The 17,531-nt window shown below is 41.1% G+C and overlaps 3 protein-coding genes across 5 annotated transcripts; 2 read left to right on the top strand and 1 right to left on the bottom strand.

Moving 5' to 3' along the window:
* Positions 1-25: 25 nt before the first annotated feature.
* On the bottom strand, positions 26-3,916 carry si:ch211-191a24.4 (uncharacterized protein LOC100150331 homolog). 3 transcript variants are annotated; one of them, XM_054603458.1, is made up of 4 exons: positions 3,826-3,916; positions 3,310-3,421; positions 2,394-2,512; positions 26-1,444 (listed from the first exon to the last, which is right to left on the bottom strand). In XM_054603458.1, the coding sequence occupies exons 2-4, from the start codon at positions 3,408-3,410 to the stop codon at positions 786-788; spliced, it is 879 nt and encodes a 292-aa protein (XP_054459433.1). In that variant the 5' UTR covers positions 3,411-3,421; positions 3,826-3,916; the 3' UTR covers positions 26-785. The 3 variants fall into 3 exon arrangements, with proteins under 3 accessions (XP_054459433.1, XP_054459432.1, XP_054459434.1); XM_054603457.1 differs by having other exon boundaries at positions 3,310-3,443; positions 3,826-3,913; XM_054603459.1 differs by having other exon boundaries at positions 3,310-3,418; positions 3,826-3,913.
* A 377-nt stretch (positions 3,917-4,293) lies between these two features.
* On the top strand, positions 4,294-7,476 carry c8h8orf82 (chromosome 8 C8orf82 homolog). Its single transcript, XM_054603461.1, has 3 exons — positions 4,294-4,847; positions 4,949-4,997; positions 5,838-7,476. Exons 1-3 carry the CDS (start codon positions 4,683-4,685, stop codon positions 6,332-6,334), a joined length of 711 nt encoding a protein of 236 aa, XP_054459436.1. The 5' UTR covers positions 4,294-4,682; the 3' UTR covers positions 6,335-7,476.
* A 138-nt stretch (positions 7,477-7,614) lies between these two features.
* naprt (nicotinate phosphoribosyltransferase) lies at positions 7,615-15,491 on the top strand. Its single transcript, XM_054602131.1, has 13 exons — positions 7,615-8,033; positions 9,450-9,577; positions 9,694-9,776; positions 10,704-10,834; positions 11,263-11,378; positions 11,548-11,744; positions 12,494-12,634; positions 12,764-12,848; positions 12,945-13,025; positions 13,282-13,384; positions 14,081-14,238; positions 14,898-15,005; positions 15,125-15,491. Exons 1-13 carry the CDS (start codon positions 7,787-7,789, stop codon positions 15,209-15,211), a joined length of 1,665 nt encoding a protein of 554 aa, XP_054458106.1. The 5' UTR covers positions 7,615-7,786; the 3' UTR covers positions 15,212-15,491.
* The last annotated feature ends 2,040 nt before the right edge of the window (positions 15,492-17,531 follow it).

Below are 17,531 nucleotides of genomic sequence, written 5' to 3'. Positions count from 1 at the left end.
CACCAAAATAAGAGTACCAAAATGCTGTACTTATAATTCTGTGTGGATTTTGTCCTGATAAAGAATGACTGAGGGTATTTTATTTCCAGTTATCTCATCAAATCTAAAAAGCTTAAATATTTATGTCATCCTGAGCTGCAGTGATGGAATTAGAGTGTAAAAGCATGAAAGAAACGTAAAACAATAGGCAGCTATAAGCATAATTCCCTGGAGTGTGAATGTAAGAATCTATCTTTCTCTACACATTGTTGGGCAAGAAATGTTTCTTCTATCTTTGACATAATTATCATGGTATACTACAGATGCCCTAAAGGTCATGGTGGGATTTTTTTTTCTCTGAAACTTGCTTTTCCCATCATCCATAGAGAAAGGTTGAGCTCTAAAGGTTTGCAGCCACCATGACCACAGCTGTAGCTGGTTACATCTGGCTGTGAGTGGAGCTGTGACGGAGGACATGGTTTGGGCTGTGCCTGTTTGTAAAGCTTGTATCATGGATACGGTTACTGCTGTAGCCGGGCTGTGGCTAGTTTTTACAGCCCCTGATTTATTAGCAGAGCTTCTGTCAGATAAGACGTTATTGTAAACTTTGTACTTTATCCACCTCAGGATCTTGTAGGAGTTATGGCCGATCTGATGCTCTGAACATAGCCTGGTAACCTGCCGCATACTGTTTGTTTCCATAGTGATCTATCCCAGGTAAAAAAGTGAGCCAGCTTCTTGCTACCAGAAACCCTCTGTCCCATTAGTAGCACGCTCCTCTTATCAGGTGTCCATTCTCTGACCTCTCACACAGCGGTGGTGTCGGCCCTCAGCGGGGCTCTCTGTGGGTGGGCTCGGGCCTGCTGCTTCTCCGCCTCCCTGCGTTTTCTCTCCTGCAGGTAGCGCCTCACCCCTCGGATCGTCTGGACGGTGAGCACCGTGCCGGCGGTGTACAGGATGGCTGTGATGAGCCCGAACAGAGCCACGCCTGCGTCGGCCCCGCCCACGTCACAGCTCATCCAGGTGTAGCCATTCCGGGCGTACAGCCTCTCGCGCTGCTTGCACACATCCGTTGCGTTGACCCTGATGATAAAGTGGAGGTAAAGCCCCACTGCCACCACGTAGACCACTGCACCCACCCCCTGGAACACCACCGCTCCGTACAGAAGCTTCCGGGACATCTGGTGGGCCGGTTTGTTCCCGGAAACCACGAACAGCAGCGAGAGGACCCCGAAGATGAGGCTGAAGGGGATGCCGCCGTAGACGCCCGGCGCCCTCATCGTGCTGTACTGCATGTCCAGGTCTCGCACCTTCTGCAGCTCGGTGCCCTGCATGTTAAAGTTGGAGTTGATGTCGAAGCCGCCCAAACCGCCCCTGGAGGACATGCCCGATGTCACCATCTGAGCTGCAACCAAGCAGATCAGGACCAGGCTGTTGGTCAGTATAGAGCAGATCAGCATGATGCCTGAAGGGAGACACGTGAAACCAGATCAAGGAACAGTTTGTTGTCATTCTGTCTCTGCACAGTAGCTTCCTTCAGTGCCACGGTGAACACAATAAAAAAAGAAACTAGTGCAAAAGACCAAAAAGCATACAAAAGGCAGAAAAAGACATTAGTATTAAGTTGTGTATATATACAGTAAACTAATTGTAAGACTTTGAAGGACCTTAAATATCCATGCCCCCCATTAAGAGTCAGGGACACAATGATGATTACTTTTATAATTAATTGCAAAATGCCCCCCAAAAAAGTATGGAAAATTGCCAAATGACGGCAATAATGAACTGCCTACCCAACTTTAAAAAGTACAATTGTTTATTTAAATGCAATGAAATGCATCTGCCATGGCTCTCTTAGCCCTTAAAAGCAGTTATATTAAAAACAAAATAAAAGACAACAGCGATCATAACAAATCGAGTTATTTGAAGTGCATGCTGTTCTGCGGTCGAACCGCCTGGGGAGAAAACTATCTTTGAGGCTGCTGGTCGGAGCTCTGATGTTGGGATGAGAACAGTCCATGTACTGGGTGTGTGGTGTTCTCCTTAATAGTTAAGGCCTTCTTCCTTCTGCAGCGGGAGGTTTAAATGTCCTGAATCTGTAATAAACATTCCTAGAGGATCAACTCTTTTGTTACCAGGAACATGAATGGTCAATAGCATGTGATTAATCTGACAGACTCAGATATCAGGTTATCTGTTTTCTTCCTGAATTAAGTTACTCAGCCATCGTGTTGACTCTGAGAAAAGAGGCCTGCAAACACCAGAAAACCGGTCTGTCCAGTATTCCCTGAAGGAGGGACGTACGTGAGCTGCAATGAGACTGAAACCAAAGTCTGCCCTGTGACGCAGCAGCTTCTATGAGAAGAGCTTTCATTTGATTGGACCCAGATACTTCCACTGTTTTCCTAACTTACCTCTCCTGGAGCAAATGTGTGAACATTTGGACTCATGGTGCTCCACTCGAGGGACTTCCCGCACATGTTTGGGAGGGGAGTCGGCCTCTCTGGGGTAGTATGGGGGTCGAGACGAGGAACTGGAGCACAGAAACACATGCATTTCGGTTTCACTGAAAAACTTAAACTTATTCCATGTTTAGTTTCAATATGATAGAATCAAAGTTATTTATAATTCTGTGGTTTATTTTACTTGGAAGATATTTTATGCCTAAAGCTAGATGATCAAAAAAAGGAAATAATTTTCTTCACTTGTTTGTATTTAAATGTCATAGCAATATTATAGGTGAAATTAATAGTAAAGAAAGCTATTGAAACATGGTGTACTCTTTTTGTTAGTCAGATTTGCAGTGTTACAGCAGCCAGTACTCATAAATCACAAATACAAATGAGATTACAACATTCAAGGACGTAGCTGACAAACAAAATATAATAAAAAAAATTAAATAAGATGCAGTGAACTACAGTTATATAGCGTTTGAGAATATTGGCTTAACGTATGAAACACTGTACATTAATGTGTCCAGTAATAGACTGGATATAAGTTGTGCTGAAATGAGCTTGTTTAGATTTAAAAAAAATAATTAAATGTACATTGATATAAAGCCTATTCATGTAACGTTATCATAATACTCTACTGAATGACTCCTTGTATAGTATTTTAATAGTTCATTGTCATTTTAATTGTATTGATGTTTCTCTGTCTTTATGGATACAGTTCTTATTTGAAACCATTTAACAGAACCACAATTTTGACACAAGGAACATATAATGACGTAAAAATGTTAAAAAATTGTTTTGAAAACTACAACTGACATCCATTAATGTATTAGGGAAAAACAGTAGATTTTCTTGTCATCTCCTGACAGACACACACCTGTCGGGTGATGAACGTCTGTCATCGCGAGAGTCTCGTTGATGTCGGTGGTCCCCGTTTCTCTCCCGGTGTCCCCGGTTTGAACGTGGTGGCTGGCTCATAACGCTACCTGCTGACCGAAACCGATTAATTTCCTTTTAATAAATAGAAACAATAAGAGTTAATATAAAGTGAACAAACAGTTTTATTTGTATCTTTTTTTGTAATGTTCATTTAATTAAGAAAGCCTTAGCGACAGTTGATGTTGGCTTACGTTAGAAGGTCTTAAAAGTCTAACAAAGTAAGTGGCGACACTATTATCTACATCTAATAGTATTCATGAAGAAACAAACAAACCAGAAACACACTTTTTTTAAACAAGGAAGCTTTCTAAACGTCATGTAAAGCAACAGGAGCCGAAAGCAGTTTTAAAAAAAAGAGAAAACACCGATCCGCCTTTATGATACGTTAGATAGCTTTAAAAAGTAAGACTAATGAAGTGTTAATTCAACCGTAAAATATCAAAAATAAACTTACTGTCAATGTAGTCGATGAGAGCACTCTAAAGTCCAACTATAACGCCATTATTTAATGACTCTCTGTTGTCCAGGTAGAAACTGCTCCACCCTACCGGGGGGAGGAGACTGCGCTCAAGTCAGCAGACACTATAAATGTTAGTGCGCCTTTATTCTGAAATTCATGGTGAACGCATTCAGACGGCCCGGATCAGGAGCGAGCGAGGAACCTGGCAAAGTCAACGGAGGGACAACTTCCGCTTTTCAAAATAAGATGTCAACAAAGCCTATATACAACTTGCATGAATGAAAATAAGTAGTGCTGGGCCTACTGGAGGCAAAAAAAGGCACGCAGGACCAGGACCAGGACTGCGTGAGGCTGACTGTCAGACCCTGCAGCAGTAAAACGAGAGGTTTTCTAAAGTGACTCTGGTACTTGGCAACACCACCACTTTCGTCCACAGGGATGGAAATGAAAAGTTCCTTGTAGTAACTTTAATGTAAGGTTTTAACATAAGAACTCAAAATCTAATCTAATTTTAGAATTCTTACTTCTTTTTAATGCAATTTAGAACAGGCTTCTGCATTTACATTCATCACAGTTCCCGAAACATCCACTATCAACTTAGCATTAAGTCATTCAGTTGTTTGCAAATGTTTTAGTTAAATCGTTTTGGATGTTGTAATTACAACCAATGTCCGCTAGGCGGCAGTAGTCAAAAACTGACAACGTTGCAACAGTGAGATACTTCCGTGTTGTAGTTTTGTAAACAACAACGTGAGGACAAAACCATGGGCAGAACCAGCGTAGTCTAACACACTAGTTGTCCTATCTGTGTCCCAGTTTATTCTGGAAACACATTTATCCTCCGTTCAGTCATGTTGTTCCTCCGGACTGCTGCATTCAGCTGCAGAGCTCTGACCGCCCTGCGCTGCCTGCCGGCCGGCTACAGTGTCTCCAGGTCCACCGCTACATACATCCAGGGCCAGAGCCCGGAGCCCCGTATCCGAGAGTACTTCTACTATATTGACCACCAAGGACAGGTGAGTGTGTGGACTGACTGAAAACAAAACAACTTCAAAAACATACATATACAATAGATTCTCCTGTTAGCGTGACATGTTGCTCTGTGCTCCATTTACAGCTTTTCCTCGATGACACTAAAGTGAAGAACTTTGTAACCTGCTTCAAAGGTAAAATATCAACACACACACACCGCATATAGTGATTATTTAACACCTTTAAATTCAGTCCAATGCATTCTTAACTGGAATTTATTTATTTTTGAATTCAAGAATGACATTAATTAAAATAACACTGTCACACTTCACAGTGTTGCTCCTGTGTGTGTTAAACAAACAGTATAATATGTATAACATTAAAATAGCATGGCAGGATTAACCTCAAACAACCTGTTCCTCCCCATCTTTGCAAATTGTGCACAGTAATCCTAACCTTAAATGATGAAAAGAGCATCAGGTTTTCTGTGTGGTAATTTGATAAAAGAATGTGCACCATGTAATCATAATATCTGAGTTTTTAAAACTCGATTTAATACACACTCAAAAGACAAGGATGTCAGTGTTATTTTTTCTTTTTAATTGTTAAACGGTGTATGTAGGATTGAGTCAAAATAAACTACAATGTGTGCTCATTTTATTAAAGAAACATGTCTCCCAGTGCAACAGTGAGGCTCATTGATGTGTATAAATGTGTTAAATACATTTTGGACAACAATGGAGCTCTATGGCACAGAGAACAACAGGCTTTGGTACACACGCATCATTTTCATTGTTTAATTTAATTTGTTCTCAGTAAGAAAAACAGAATATCAGCTAATGAATCAATTGTGTGCTAAAATAGGTGAAACATAAAACCGTGGGTTTAAGTGTAAAACACCTGAGGATGCCTTCAGGGTATCTCTGATCTGACTTATTAACAATAGAGTAAAAAACTCAAACATTTCATTACATGATCTCGCTGTTGCTGTATCGCTTAGCAGCTCCTCTCTTCCCCTCTTTCTTTATAACCAGACAAAAAGTTCCTGGTCTTCTTCTTCAGTCGGCTGCGTTCAAATCAGAGTGGTCGTTATGAGGAGGACTTCCCCTTCTTGTCCCTGTGTGGCAGGGAGAGGAACTTTGTGCACTGCGACGACCGTCCCGTGGTCTTCACCCACCTGCTGCAGAGTCCCACGGGGTCACCAGGAGTCACTGGAGATCAGGACCTGCTGTCGTACTGCGGCGGGGCAGAGAAGCTGTCCGCCCCGTTCCGCCCTGAGGCGCTGTACATGCATCCCGTCAGTGGACGAGTTTACCACCCGTGCTCGGAGCGCGGAGGGGGGGTCGGCCTCGTCAGGTCGACCCTGGCCATCGAGCTCAGCCCATTCTTTGTTTATCCCCCGGAGCAGGACCAGTCAGGACAGCCTACACACTTTCTCTGGGGGGGGCAGAAGCACACACTGACCAATGAGCTCGCAGGATGCTTCCCCACTGCGGAGGAGACCAGCGGGCAGCAGGATGAACTGGGATAACCAGCAGAACTGGTCAAATACATGCCTTTTAGATTTTGAAATACTGTCCACGTCAGCCATCTATATCCCACACTGGCAGTGGGAAAAGACGGCCATCTTCTCACAGTGGTGATCACGATGGGATTGTTACTGTTTGAAGCCTGAGCTGATGTTACTTGGTGTAATATGATATGACTATCATATTCATTGATGATGCAGATTGTTTTTGGCTTTTATGCCTTGAGACCTTTGAAACAGAGCAGCGTCTCCCATCGTTACAGGTTGCAGTTAAAACTATTTTCCCCCTTCAGATGCCTTGGATTAATCTGCAAGTTATTTATGGGCCTGAAGAGGTAGAACTATCCAGTATGTCACAATAAAAATAAAAAAAGAAGCAGAAGTATATACATTTTTTTCTTTCCTGATAATCATCTCAATCATCATCCTGACCCCAAGGCTGGACAGGGTTGAGAGACAACAAGATGCTGCCGGCTGCTGTCTTATTAATGCTGGGACTGACGCACATTCAACACGAGGACATCACAAGTTTATTCAGTGTCATTTTTCTCACTGATGTTCGTGAAGCTCTTTGGTGGGCTTGTGTTTCTGTAATTTGTGAAGATAAGATTCAGTCTCAGATGATTCCTCAATTAACCTGAAGTAAAAGGCAGCATCATAGCAACTTTGCTAAAGAGTAGAGAGTCGTTATAACAGCCAGAATAATACAAAGCCTATGAAAAAAAAAAAAGCTATATTTCAGATAGATAGATATTCCTTTATTGATCCCTGTGGGGGAAATCCAGGTGTTGCAGCAGCTCAAGAAACAGATTAAGATAATAAATAAAACATATTATACAATAAAATAAATATAAAAATGTACAGTATATTTACATGTGTGCAATTTCACAGAGTTTTAAACATATTTTGGCTGAATCAATTACATAACGTGTTATTTGGTGTGCTTGCGTAGCTTTGAATCAAATAGTATTCAATGTTCTTGAGATACGATAGAAAGAAAACAAGTAATGTGAATCTTAAATATTTATTTACAGCATATGTGGAAAAACATCAGGAACATTTTCTGTGGTTAAAAAAAAACAACAAAGCATTTAACAATATTCTACTGAATGTAGACTATGCAGTCAGATATTTCTTCAATAAAGTGAGATACTTTGGATATGTTGTTTTGTATTTTGTCATGTTACAATATTGATAGTGTGTTTATATAAAATTGCTGCGGAAAAGGTCAAAGTCATCATCCAATAATTCAAAAATGATGCTTAAATCAACCTCCTGTGACTCATCTAAAACTGGACTTGCAGCATCGTTCTTCCAGCAAACATCACGCCTCTCTCGGGGCCTCGGGGTGTTTTAACCTCCACCACAGTGCTCCAGGGAGTCAGCGGGGCTTTGGAGAACTGCAAGTCCCAGAGATCTCGGCATCAGTGAACCCAGAGCCGGCGGTTGAATAACATGGCAGCGCTTGCCAGCAACACATGCGAAGTTATGGAGCGGTCTATCCGGCAGCGAGCCCCGCCGCTGCTCACGGACCTGTACCAGTTCACCATGGCGTACGCGTACTGGCGGACCGGCCGGCACCAGGAGCCCGCCGCCTTCGAGCTGTTCTTCAGGGACAACCCGTTCGGCGGAGGCTTCTCGCTGTTCGCCGGGCTGCACGACTGCCTGCTGTTCCTGCGCAGCTTTCGACTCACAGACGAAGGTGAGGATGTCACTTGGACTTAGTTCTCTCTCTCTCTCTCTCTCTCTCTCTCTCTCTCTCTGTCACTACGAGTCAACTATTTAAACAGTTTAAAAGCCAAGTCTAGTTAATAACAGTGTTTAGTTGCATCACATGGGCTTGTCAGGGCTTTTCCGCCTTCCACACCGTTTTGGTTGCGCAACAATCCGCCGCGCGACCCCCCGAAAGGCTTTTTTCCAATGAGACACCGTGAGAGCTGCTGGAGTGTTTCACTGAACTTTGACGTTTAGAGCTGAACTTTAGCACACAAGAAAAAGAAAAAAAAATCTGTAATCTGTTGTGTACATGAAGCAATAACTGCATTGCATACCAAGAGAGTATGGAACCACTGCTTCTCCCCATGAAGGAGAACTGCAAGCATTACATGCTTTTGGCTCAAATCCAAGTTCATACAGATGTAGCCTAATGTAATGAGTTATAAAACAATGACGTTAATGCAGTATGAGAAATAAAAAAAATAAAAATACTTTGCATTACATACATGCTTTGCTCCGTAGAAGTCTTGCATTCAGCAAAGTACATCAGTAATCAGCAAAATGTACTTAAAGCCAATCATTATGTAAAAAAAAAAAAAAAAAAGAAAAAAAACCCTGACCCCTTTGACCTTGGAGTCTTATACTTACTATATTGTATAATGGGATTTGCTATTACTGATGGGTTAACATGGAAGCAGCAGTTGTAGTGTACTCTGTTTACCAGTTTAATCTGTAACAGTGCATTATATTTTAATAATAGTAATGACATTTTTTTGAATGAAAGTGCTGTACAATAAAGTAAGATAGACATAGAACATAAAAAAAAATCCTTCATGTAGGTCATTTGAGACTAATTCAACATCAAATACAAAAGTCACACAACTTATGCCCGATTAATAATCAGTACCTTTAGGCGTCGGAGTCAAACACACGCCCTCTCAATTTCCTGCTACTAAAAGTCATTACAGGTCTCAATTACACCAATGTAAGTATTTTTAGGCCACCTCAAAGGTCTTCATGATATCATATGTCTTGTACGTTAAATTTAAATCTGCAAAGTAACTATGGAGGACCGATAAAAGTAGTGAGATAGAAGTATAGAGCTGCATAACATGGAACCACTCCAGCAGAGCACACGCCGTCATGGCCACACTCAAACATGTTCAGTCTAAAACGTCATCACAGTCACAGCACTGAGGTCTGTTGGTAGAGGCTGGGGAGTTAAGCTCTACATCAAGTTATTAGATTTAGCCCTATTACTGTAACTATGTGTGTGCGGTGAGCCAGGACACGTGTTCTTGTGTAAGAGCACGTGTGTTGGAGGATGAAGGATGCCCTCTGTTGTTGGTCTTGCTGACACTGTTCCAGCTGTTTTGTGTAACGCCGTGCTTTGTGGATCCAGATGTGGCGTTCCTGCGCTCCGTCCTGCCCCCTACCACCGACCCCGCCTTCTTCCAGTTCCTGCGAGGCCTGGACTGCTCCGGCATCACCCTCCGCTCCATCCCGGAGGGCACCGTGGTGTTTGCCAGGGTGAGCGCCGCCGCAGTTTTTTTTATCAGGGTGAAACTGAAGGTCAAAGGTTAAATACAGGGTTCCGTAGGGGGGCAGAGGCATTAACCTGTGTTACATCTCTAAAACATCTGCAGGTGCCTCTGATGGAGGTGGCAGGTCCGTTAGCTGTGGTTCAACTGCTGGAGACCAGTTTACTGTGTCTGGTCAACTATGCCAGGTAACAACCAACAAACATGAGCAAAGAAAAACCATGGTGGTCCTAAAAAAATTATAGATATCAAATGAGTAAATGGGGACTGCTGCAACCAGTAAAATACTTTTATTATTGATTATTATCTGATTTAATTGATTACATGTTGGCCTTCCATGCACACATTATTGTGACATTTCAGATTTGATCAAGAGCAGGGATCATTGCCACATGTCATCACTCTCTCGCCTGTTGTTTCCAGTATAAAATAAATATTGTCCATGTCATAAGATAAAAAAAATAAATAAAAAAAAAGCCCAGTAAAAAAAGTTAGAAATCCAATTATGACGATTTACTGCTTATGTCTGTTTATTGTCATTATAAATTAATTATAATGATTTGAGAAGCTGTAACCAGCCTAGTTTGGCATTTTTGCTTGATGAGAATGACTGAAATTAAGATACTGAACATGTGAAATTAAATTATGAGGAAATGTACGTAAATTGACTAGAGTATTTGTATCTTACAGAATGATGAAGCCATAAAATACATGATTTCTTGCGTTGAAATATTTCAATGAATGTAAGTATCATATGCTGTAGCTTCAGTGAAGTACTGGGAGAAGCAATTTAAAAAAATATACATTTGATACTAGTTTATACATTGTGTAAAAACTTTATTTTCTGTGTTTAAAGAAACCCAGGCAAGTTCAGAGTGAATATTAGAGGTTAATTAACATTTTTCTCAAAATAAAGACACATAGAGGTGCACCTATGTAAAGCATTTACTCTAAAAATAAATAACCAAATGAAATGGAAAAAAAGTTTAAGTTGAAGCTGTTCTGTTTTTCCCACTGGACTCTGCCCAGACTGCACATTTTATAACTCTGTGTAAAGTTTGGCTCCATGAGACTAAAAACAGCCTGTTTCTGATCTGTCTCCTCTCTGTTGTCAGTCTGGTGTGCAGTAACGCTGCCCGTTTCCGCCTGGCGGCCGGCCCCAGGAGGAAACTGCTGGAGATGGGCCTCAGGAGGGCTCAGGGACCAGATGGAGGGCTCACCGCCTCCAGATACACACACATAGGAGGTGAATGTTGTGTGGTCTGTAACACATCCATATATATGTATATGTATATGTATATATATATGTTATCAAGGCCATTTCTCTCTGAGGTAGGATTACAACAACTTGCCCTCCCCGACATATCGCATGCTTATATGTAGGCGTTCTCACTGAGAGGAGGCACATGAATCTGGATCCACTTAAATAGCAGTTTGCAGCCCCTGTACCTAATAAACCTCTGAAGAAGTGATGTACAAGGAATGTACAGAGCTGCGAGTTTGCAATTACTTGATAAACCATGAATAAGAGCCATCACAGGTGATTTGAGATGATTTGCAGCAGATCATTTCTCTAAATGCTCCAAAATAACTATTATCTAGGTGTGTTGCCTCGGGCCTGAAACTTAATAATGTTGACACACCCGCAGATTGACACTAGAACCTGTCTTTCAGGGTTTGACCTCACCAGTAACGTTCAGGCTGGTTTCCTGTTTGGGATCCCAGTCGCAGGGACCATGGCACACTCGTACATCACTTCCTTTACCTCCCTGGAGGAGGTGTGGCCACAAGTGAGTACTGTCTCCTCCAATCATCCTTAACGAACCCTACCAATGGTTTTGAAAATGTTTAGCTCATCAACTACAAATTGTCAATCATTGTCAAGCATACGATTCATTTGTGGAGCTAATTGTGGCATCTGTCATGTGTCATATGTCCCTGTATCTGGTTTACAATCAGTCTCTTGTGGCGCTAAACGGGGACCCCGATCCAGTTGACATCATTTCGCTGACTAAAGGCTGGTTGAGGCGTGTGTGTGAGCTTTTAGGAGGTGAGCCTGGGAAGATCCACGAGGGCGAGTTGGCAGCCTTTTTGTCCTACGCCATCGCCTACCCACAGAACTTCCTGCCTGTGATTGACAGCTACAGTGTTGGCTGGTAATTAGTGGTGTTTTGTTTGATACTAAAGAGCTGTGTTGAGGCTTTTATCATGTGATAGTTGACAAATGTCTCACTTTGTATACTTGTATATATATATATAACCTGCACAAAGGTGAAAAATAAGTAGTTTCAAGAGTTTCATGGTACCTGTATTTTACTTTAGTATTTCCATTTTATTCTTCAACTCCACTTCAATTCATCGTGGTATTAGTACTTTTGTTTAAGTTATGGATCACAGTACTTGGTACACCATTGAAATTTCATCATTTATTTTATAACAAAGGAATTAAAACAACACATTTATTCTAGCAGGAATAATAGTTAGAGTTAGTAAGAATATAGTTACCAGAGCAGTCCTTATTAGTTACAGCAGTAGTACAATGTGCTGTTTTTACCAGCAGATGTCACTAGTGTCATCAGGTTTGGACCAACAAATCTAAAAGTAATATAGTTTGGCTAACCCTAACCCTCATTTAACCATGACTTCTTCAAACTGCACTGATACTCACTGTTTCTCACAATGAACTACTTTTTTTTCCAACCAGGGCTGTAACTAAGGAATGAATTTGTTATTGTTTCATCTGTTGATCACATGTCTTCTGATTAATAGCAGGCCATTTTTGAAAGTAATCATAGAAAACTGGGGAAAATCACAATTTCCTAGAATCCAAGATGGCCAATAAACAAAACTAGTTAATGTTTCATGCTAATGTAATGAAAACGTGTGTGTGTGTGTGTGATCTCAGTAGTGGCCTGTTGAACTTCTGCGCTGTGGCCTTGGCGCTGAGTGAACTGGACTACAGGCCTATAGGAGTCCGTCTGGACAGCGGGGACCTCTGCAGGCAGTCGGTCGACGTCCGTCGTGTCTTCAGACTCTGCAGCGAGCAGTGAGTGAGGTGCAATGCTGTGTGTGTGCATCTTTGAAACACACAGGGAGCATATATCTCACTCCTCCAGAGGTGTGTGGCAAATGTCTGATTGTCTGCTGTTCCTTTTGTTTTGCTTCATCTCTACAGCTTCTCCGTCTCCGCCTTCGACTCACTGATCATCGTGGGGAGCAATAACATCACAGAGCAAAGCATGGCAGAGCTCAACAAGAAGGTAGATTGTGACTAACCATTAGGATTGTTTAAGCTGAACAAGGAGTTTTTGTTTTTTTTTCCCTTTTCTCTGATGTTCTGTTTTTTATTATTTCAGGAGAATGAGATCGATGTGGTTGGAGTTGGAACACATCTGGTCACCTGCACACGGCAACCCTCGCTGGGCTGTGTGTATAAGGTAATGCGCTTCATTGTCTCTCCAAATGCCTCATACCCACTTCTGGTTTAACATTTGTATAGCGCCGTGTTTGTGTGTGTGTGTGTTGTGTGTGTGTGTGTGTGTGTGTGTGTGTGTGTGTGTGTGTGTGTGTGTGTGTGTGTGTGTGTGTGTGTGTGTGTGTGTGTGTGTGTGTGTGTGTGTGTGTGTGTGTGTGTGTGTGTGTGTGTGTGTGTGTGTGTGTGTGTGTGTGTGTGTGTGTGTGTGTGTGTGTTAGCTGGTGGAGGTGAGGGGGGGTCCCAAGATGAAGATCAGTGAGGACCCAGAGAAAAGCACTGTCCCCGGGAGGAAAGCTGTCTACAGGCTAGTAGACGCTGAGGGTGAGAAAGCACGTCTATCTTCAACCCAATTGCATTTCCCTCTCTTACTTTAGTTTTGGCTTTTTTTTTTTTTTTGCTGTACAACAATGCCATCCTAAGAGCTACAGCAGGTAAACATCTGACATACCAGCAGACAATAGTGTCTCTGTGTGTCTGTGTTTTAGGCCATTATTTGCAATCATGCAATTCAAGAAGACGGACTACTGTATGGCAATATTAGATTTGTATATTATCTTCGCATCAATGAGAGAAAGTACCTTGATTTTGGGGGGAATTTAGTTTGTTGAGTTACCCAAAACAGACATCACTTTTACTGATTTTACCCAGTGATAATATTTAAATTATTGTAAATAATTATTGTGTATTCATTACACCCACACGTTATGCTAATGTTAGCATTGGAGCCTAAGTACAGGTTCGAATCATCGTGGAAGGTCAGCCATCTCTGAGCCCAACAAGTTAGAATGGACTAAAAAAAGTCACCATTTGGTAAATAAACCCATTTGATTTAGGTAACAGAACAGCCTACTGACACCACCCCTCGTTACATTGTTTCCATTAGTTTCTTCACGAGTGGTAGGGTTGTAAAAGTGGTAAGGTTTGGTTTCCTGGTGTATAATGAGCATTGCAGCCTTAATGGGCTGCTAGTGTTCTTGTAAACGTTTTCACGGCTTCCCGCTCTTTTCTCCCTGTTAGGCCATCCATTTCTGGACCTGGTGTGTCTCAATGCGGAGTCTCCTCCAGAGGCAGGAGTCTCTCTGAGCTGTTACCCTCTGATGTGTGATAACTCCTGTGTCTCAGTCACTCCAGCTCAGGTCTCCTGTCTGCGCCAGGAGGTGTTCACCAAAGGACAGGTGAGGATGGACGGAGACTGCTCAAAGATTTTTAATCTTTTTAAATAAGTAGACTAGTTGCTGTTTCCTGATGCCTTGTTGTTGTGGTTGTTTCCTTTCCATCTTTCCATCATCACATCCAATATTTTTGGGTTATCATCTGAACAGAAGTCTGGTGAATTGTACACCAGAAATAAACTGGAAGTCTGTAAAAAAGTGTGTATTATATTAGCAGTAGACACTCTGGACTTCATTGGGACGACACACCCATAAAGTCTGCAATTTGTCTTCAGAACTCTTCAGTTCTCTCTCTCTAAACTTTAACCATAAACCTCATCTGAAACCAGCAAATTCCAAGATTTTGTGTGGGTTATTTTTATTCAAAAGTATTATGGGAAAGGAAAGAAAAATCAATCAAGGACAAAGCACAAGAAAGAAGAATATCCTCTTTTTGGTCCTTAACTTCCAAATGGTCACCAATCATGTACTGTATGTGATTTATCCGTAGAATGTATAAAAATTACAACAAATGACAGTTAATACAAGATAAAAAAGTCGGAATAATACTTAATAAAAAGATAGATTTGTTGTTTCATAAGGCCTTACAAAACAAGACAATATTGCAGGACTGTACTGTGTAGGAGTAAAGTCTTCATGAATGTGTCTCCCACTCTTTGTAGATCACACACCCGCTGTGCAACGCTGCAGAAACTAGAGTAAAGGTCCAGAGTTCCCTCCAGACGCTGCACCCTCGACACAAGAGGCTGCAGGAGCCAGACTCTTACACGGTGAGATCACACATAAAACAAATCTGTAATGGATACACACAAATAAATACAGAGCTTCTCACAGACAAAGAATCACGCAAACTTTACTCTAACTTATCTACCGCATTCTCTTCCACCAGGTGGCGCTGTCAGAGAAACTTCATCACCTCGTCATGGAGATCCAAAAAGGAAGCTCCAACAACAGCAACTTTCTTTTAGCCAACTAAATATAATCCTAGACCTCAGTTGTCATCTTCTTTTTGTCTTTTTTTATTGACACTCTTTTCCAAAGTGCCTCAAGGTGAAAGAAGAGCACACGTTTGTAGACCATGCTCCGAATGAACTCTAACATACTCTCCAAATATAAGGAATACACAAATAAAAATGTGTTGTGGCCTTTGTCATTCAAAGCTAATGTCTGTAAAACAGGGTTAAGATGAGCAGAAAATAACTTTGTACTTTTGCAAGCCCAGAGTGGACCGGTGGAAGCAAATTAAAACACAGTATCTGGACTAAATGGACTTTTATTCTGATATATCGATATAATGAATGTTGCTCTGCTGGATGTGTATATAGGAGGTTGTTTGCTAATACATAGCCTGTGAGTTTATTGCTCCCTTATGATCAAAAATGGATTAATACAGTTTAAATTTCGAACACGCTTCTTTCAACAAAACATTTTCCAGCAGAATATCTTGAAAAATCACATGTAACTTCTGTAGATAGTGGTTTTGCTATCTACTTATAGCTCACATGTGACACTCATTCTGTTCATGGTACACATCTTTAATGTAATTCAATTATTTTTCATTTGCAAGCTATATTTATTTAGTTTTAACAGCAACTGCAGAAGACAAAACATCCTAATATTTCTGTGCAGTTGTGCATTTTGTGAAATGTGCTTTTGTCCTTTTGTTATTTGACTTATTTGGGATTTAAGATCAGGCTCATGAGCATTCGGTGATTGAATCCACTACATCTTCTCTCCACACTTGAAAACCCTTTGCTACATAAGTCTCCACCATCCCTTCCTTTCTGCTCCTGCACATGTGGGAATGTATCCTTGAATTCTGATTGGCTGCCTGCTGACCAGTGGTAGTAGCCATGCAGATACACCCAGCCAACATATGGAACTGATTAGACATGAGGTACGAGGCTGTGATGTCATCCAAGACAGTCTCTTCTCACTGAGGTGGAAGACACTGTGAATCTCACACAGTCCACACTCAGAGCCTTCAGCGGATGTTTTGAGCTCATGCACATTACTGGAGTTTAATGTATTAGGAAACATACTGTAGGTGATATTCACCATCATTGTTGGATGACTATAATGTTGTAGCTGGTGGAGGTGAAGATAATTTTACCTACTGAAATACTGGGCCAAAATAGGTCTTTAATTTGTTTGAACAACAGTCCATAACCCTGAACATATCAATTTATATTGATATAAAAGAGATCAAATCTATATAAACATTAAAAAATGTTTTACTTTTAAATGTTTCTGTCCATCAACTAATGTCATTGGGACTACACTATTTCCCTCTGATATGTAGTGGAGTAGAAGTAAGAAGTAGTTTAACATTGAAATATTCAAGTAAAGAACAGCATCAGAATTGTACATGAATAAATGTACTTAGTTACGTTCCACTATTTACTTATTCTCACTGATAAAAAAATATTTTTTTAAATCTTAAACTTTATATGATAATGTTATGATAGTCATGGAGAGATTTCCTTCTCAAGGAAATTCATAATTAAAACTGTCTTGCCCAAACTCTGCAAGTTTTTGTTTTATAGAGAACTTGGCCTGGGGACAGAAAAGGGCACAGATTTCGTGGCATTTAGTTTTTTTGGAAAGCTTGTGTCACATGTCTTAAAGAACTACTTTAAGCCGATTTTTTTTGAATATGTTGAAGCTTGTTTTTTTTTTTTGTTTGACTGAAAATGTGTTTAAGGCTGCCTTTAAGGCCAGTGTTGTCAAGAGGGGGGTTGGCCAATTTGCTCGTTTCCAGTCAATTACACAAGTCAGCTGCGGTCAGACACACCTGGAGGAGATTTGCTCTGATTGTAATTATCATTTTAGTTTATATTTGACTTTGGGTACAGTTTTACAAAAGACAACCACACAAATTATAAACTTGAATTTAGACTTATTTGAATATTATATTTTATGACTTATTATGATAAGTATAATTAGTATTATTAAAATTGTATTGTTTTGTACTGGGAATCTAACTAAGTGCAAATAGCAAAGAAAACCAACCAAACCAAACCAAATCACTAGTTTGTGTGAAATATGCAAAAAATGATGTGTTGCTGTAGCTGATGCCTGTCATATATGACATGTTAAGCTCTTCATCATTTAACCCCCACTTGACCTCTTGACCCGACTTATCACCCGCTGAGTTCCCTTCAGAGGTTCATCCGCGTTAAACGTGTGTTTCCTTTCCACCGTACAGCTGCAGGTCTCCTGGAGACCCATGGAGGTCGCTCTCCTCCTCCTCCTCCTCCTCCTCCTCCTCTCCGCCGTTGACTCTCCGCTGCCTC

The sequence above is a fragment of the Anoplopoma fimbria genome, chromosome 8 (genome assembly GCF_027596085.1).
Source record: "Anoplopoma fimbria isolate UVic2021 breed Golden Eagle Sablefish chromosome 8, Afim_UVic_2022, whole genome shotgun sequence".
Classification (NCBI taxonomy): Eukaryota; Metazoa; Chordata; class Actinopteri; order Perciformes; family Anoplopomatidae; genus Anoplopoma; species Anoplopoma fimbria.
Note: the sequence above shows the minus strand (reverse complement) of the source record. Positions and strands in the feature narration are given on the sequence as shown.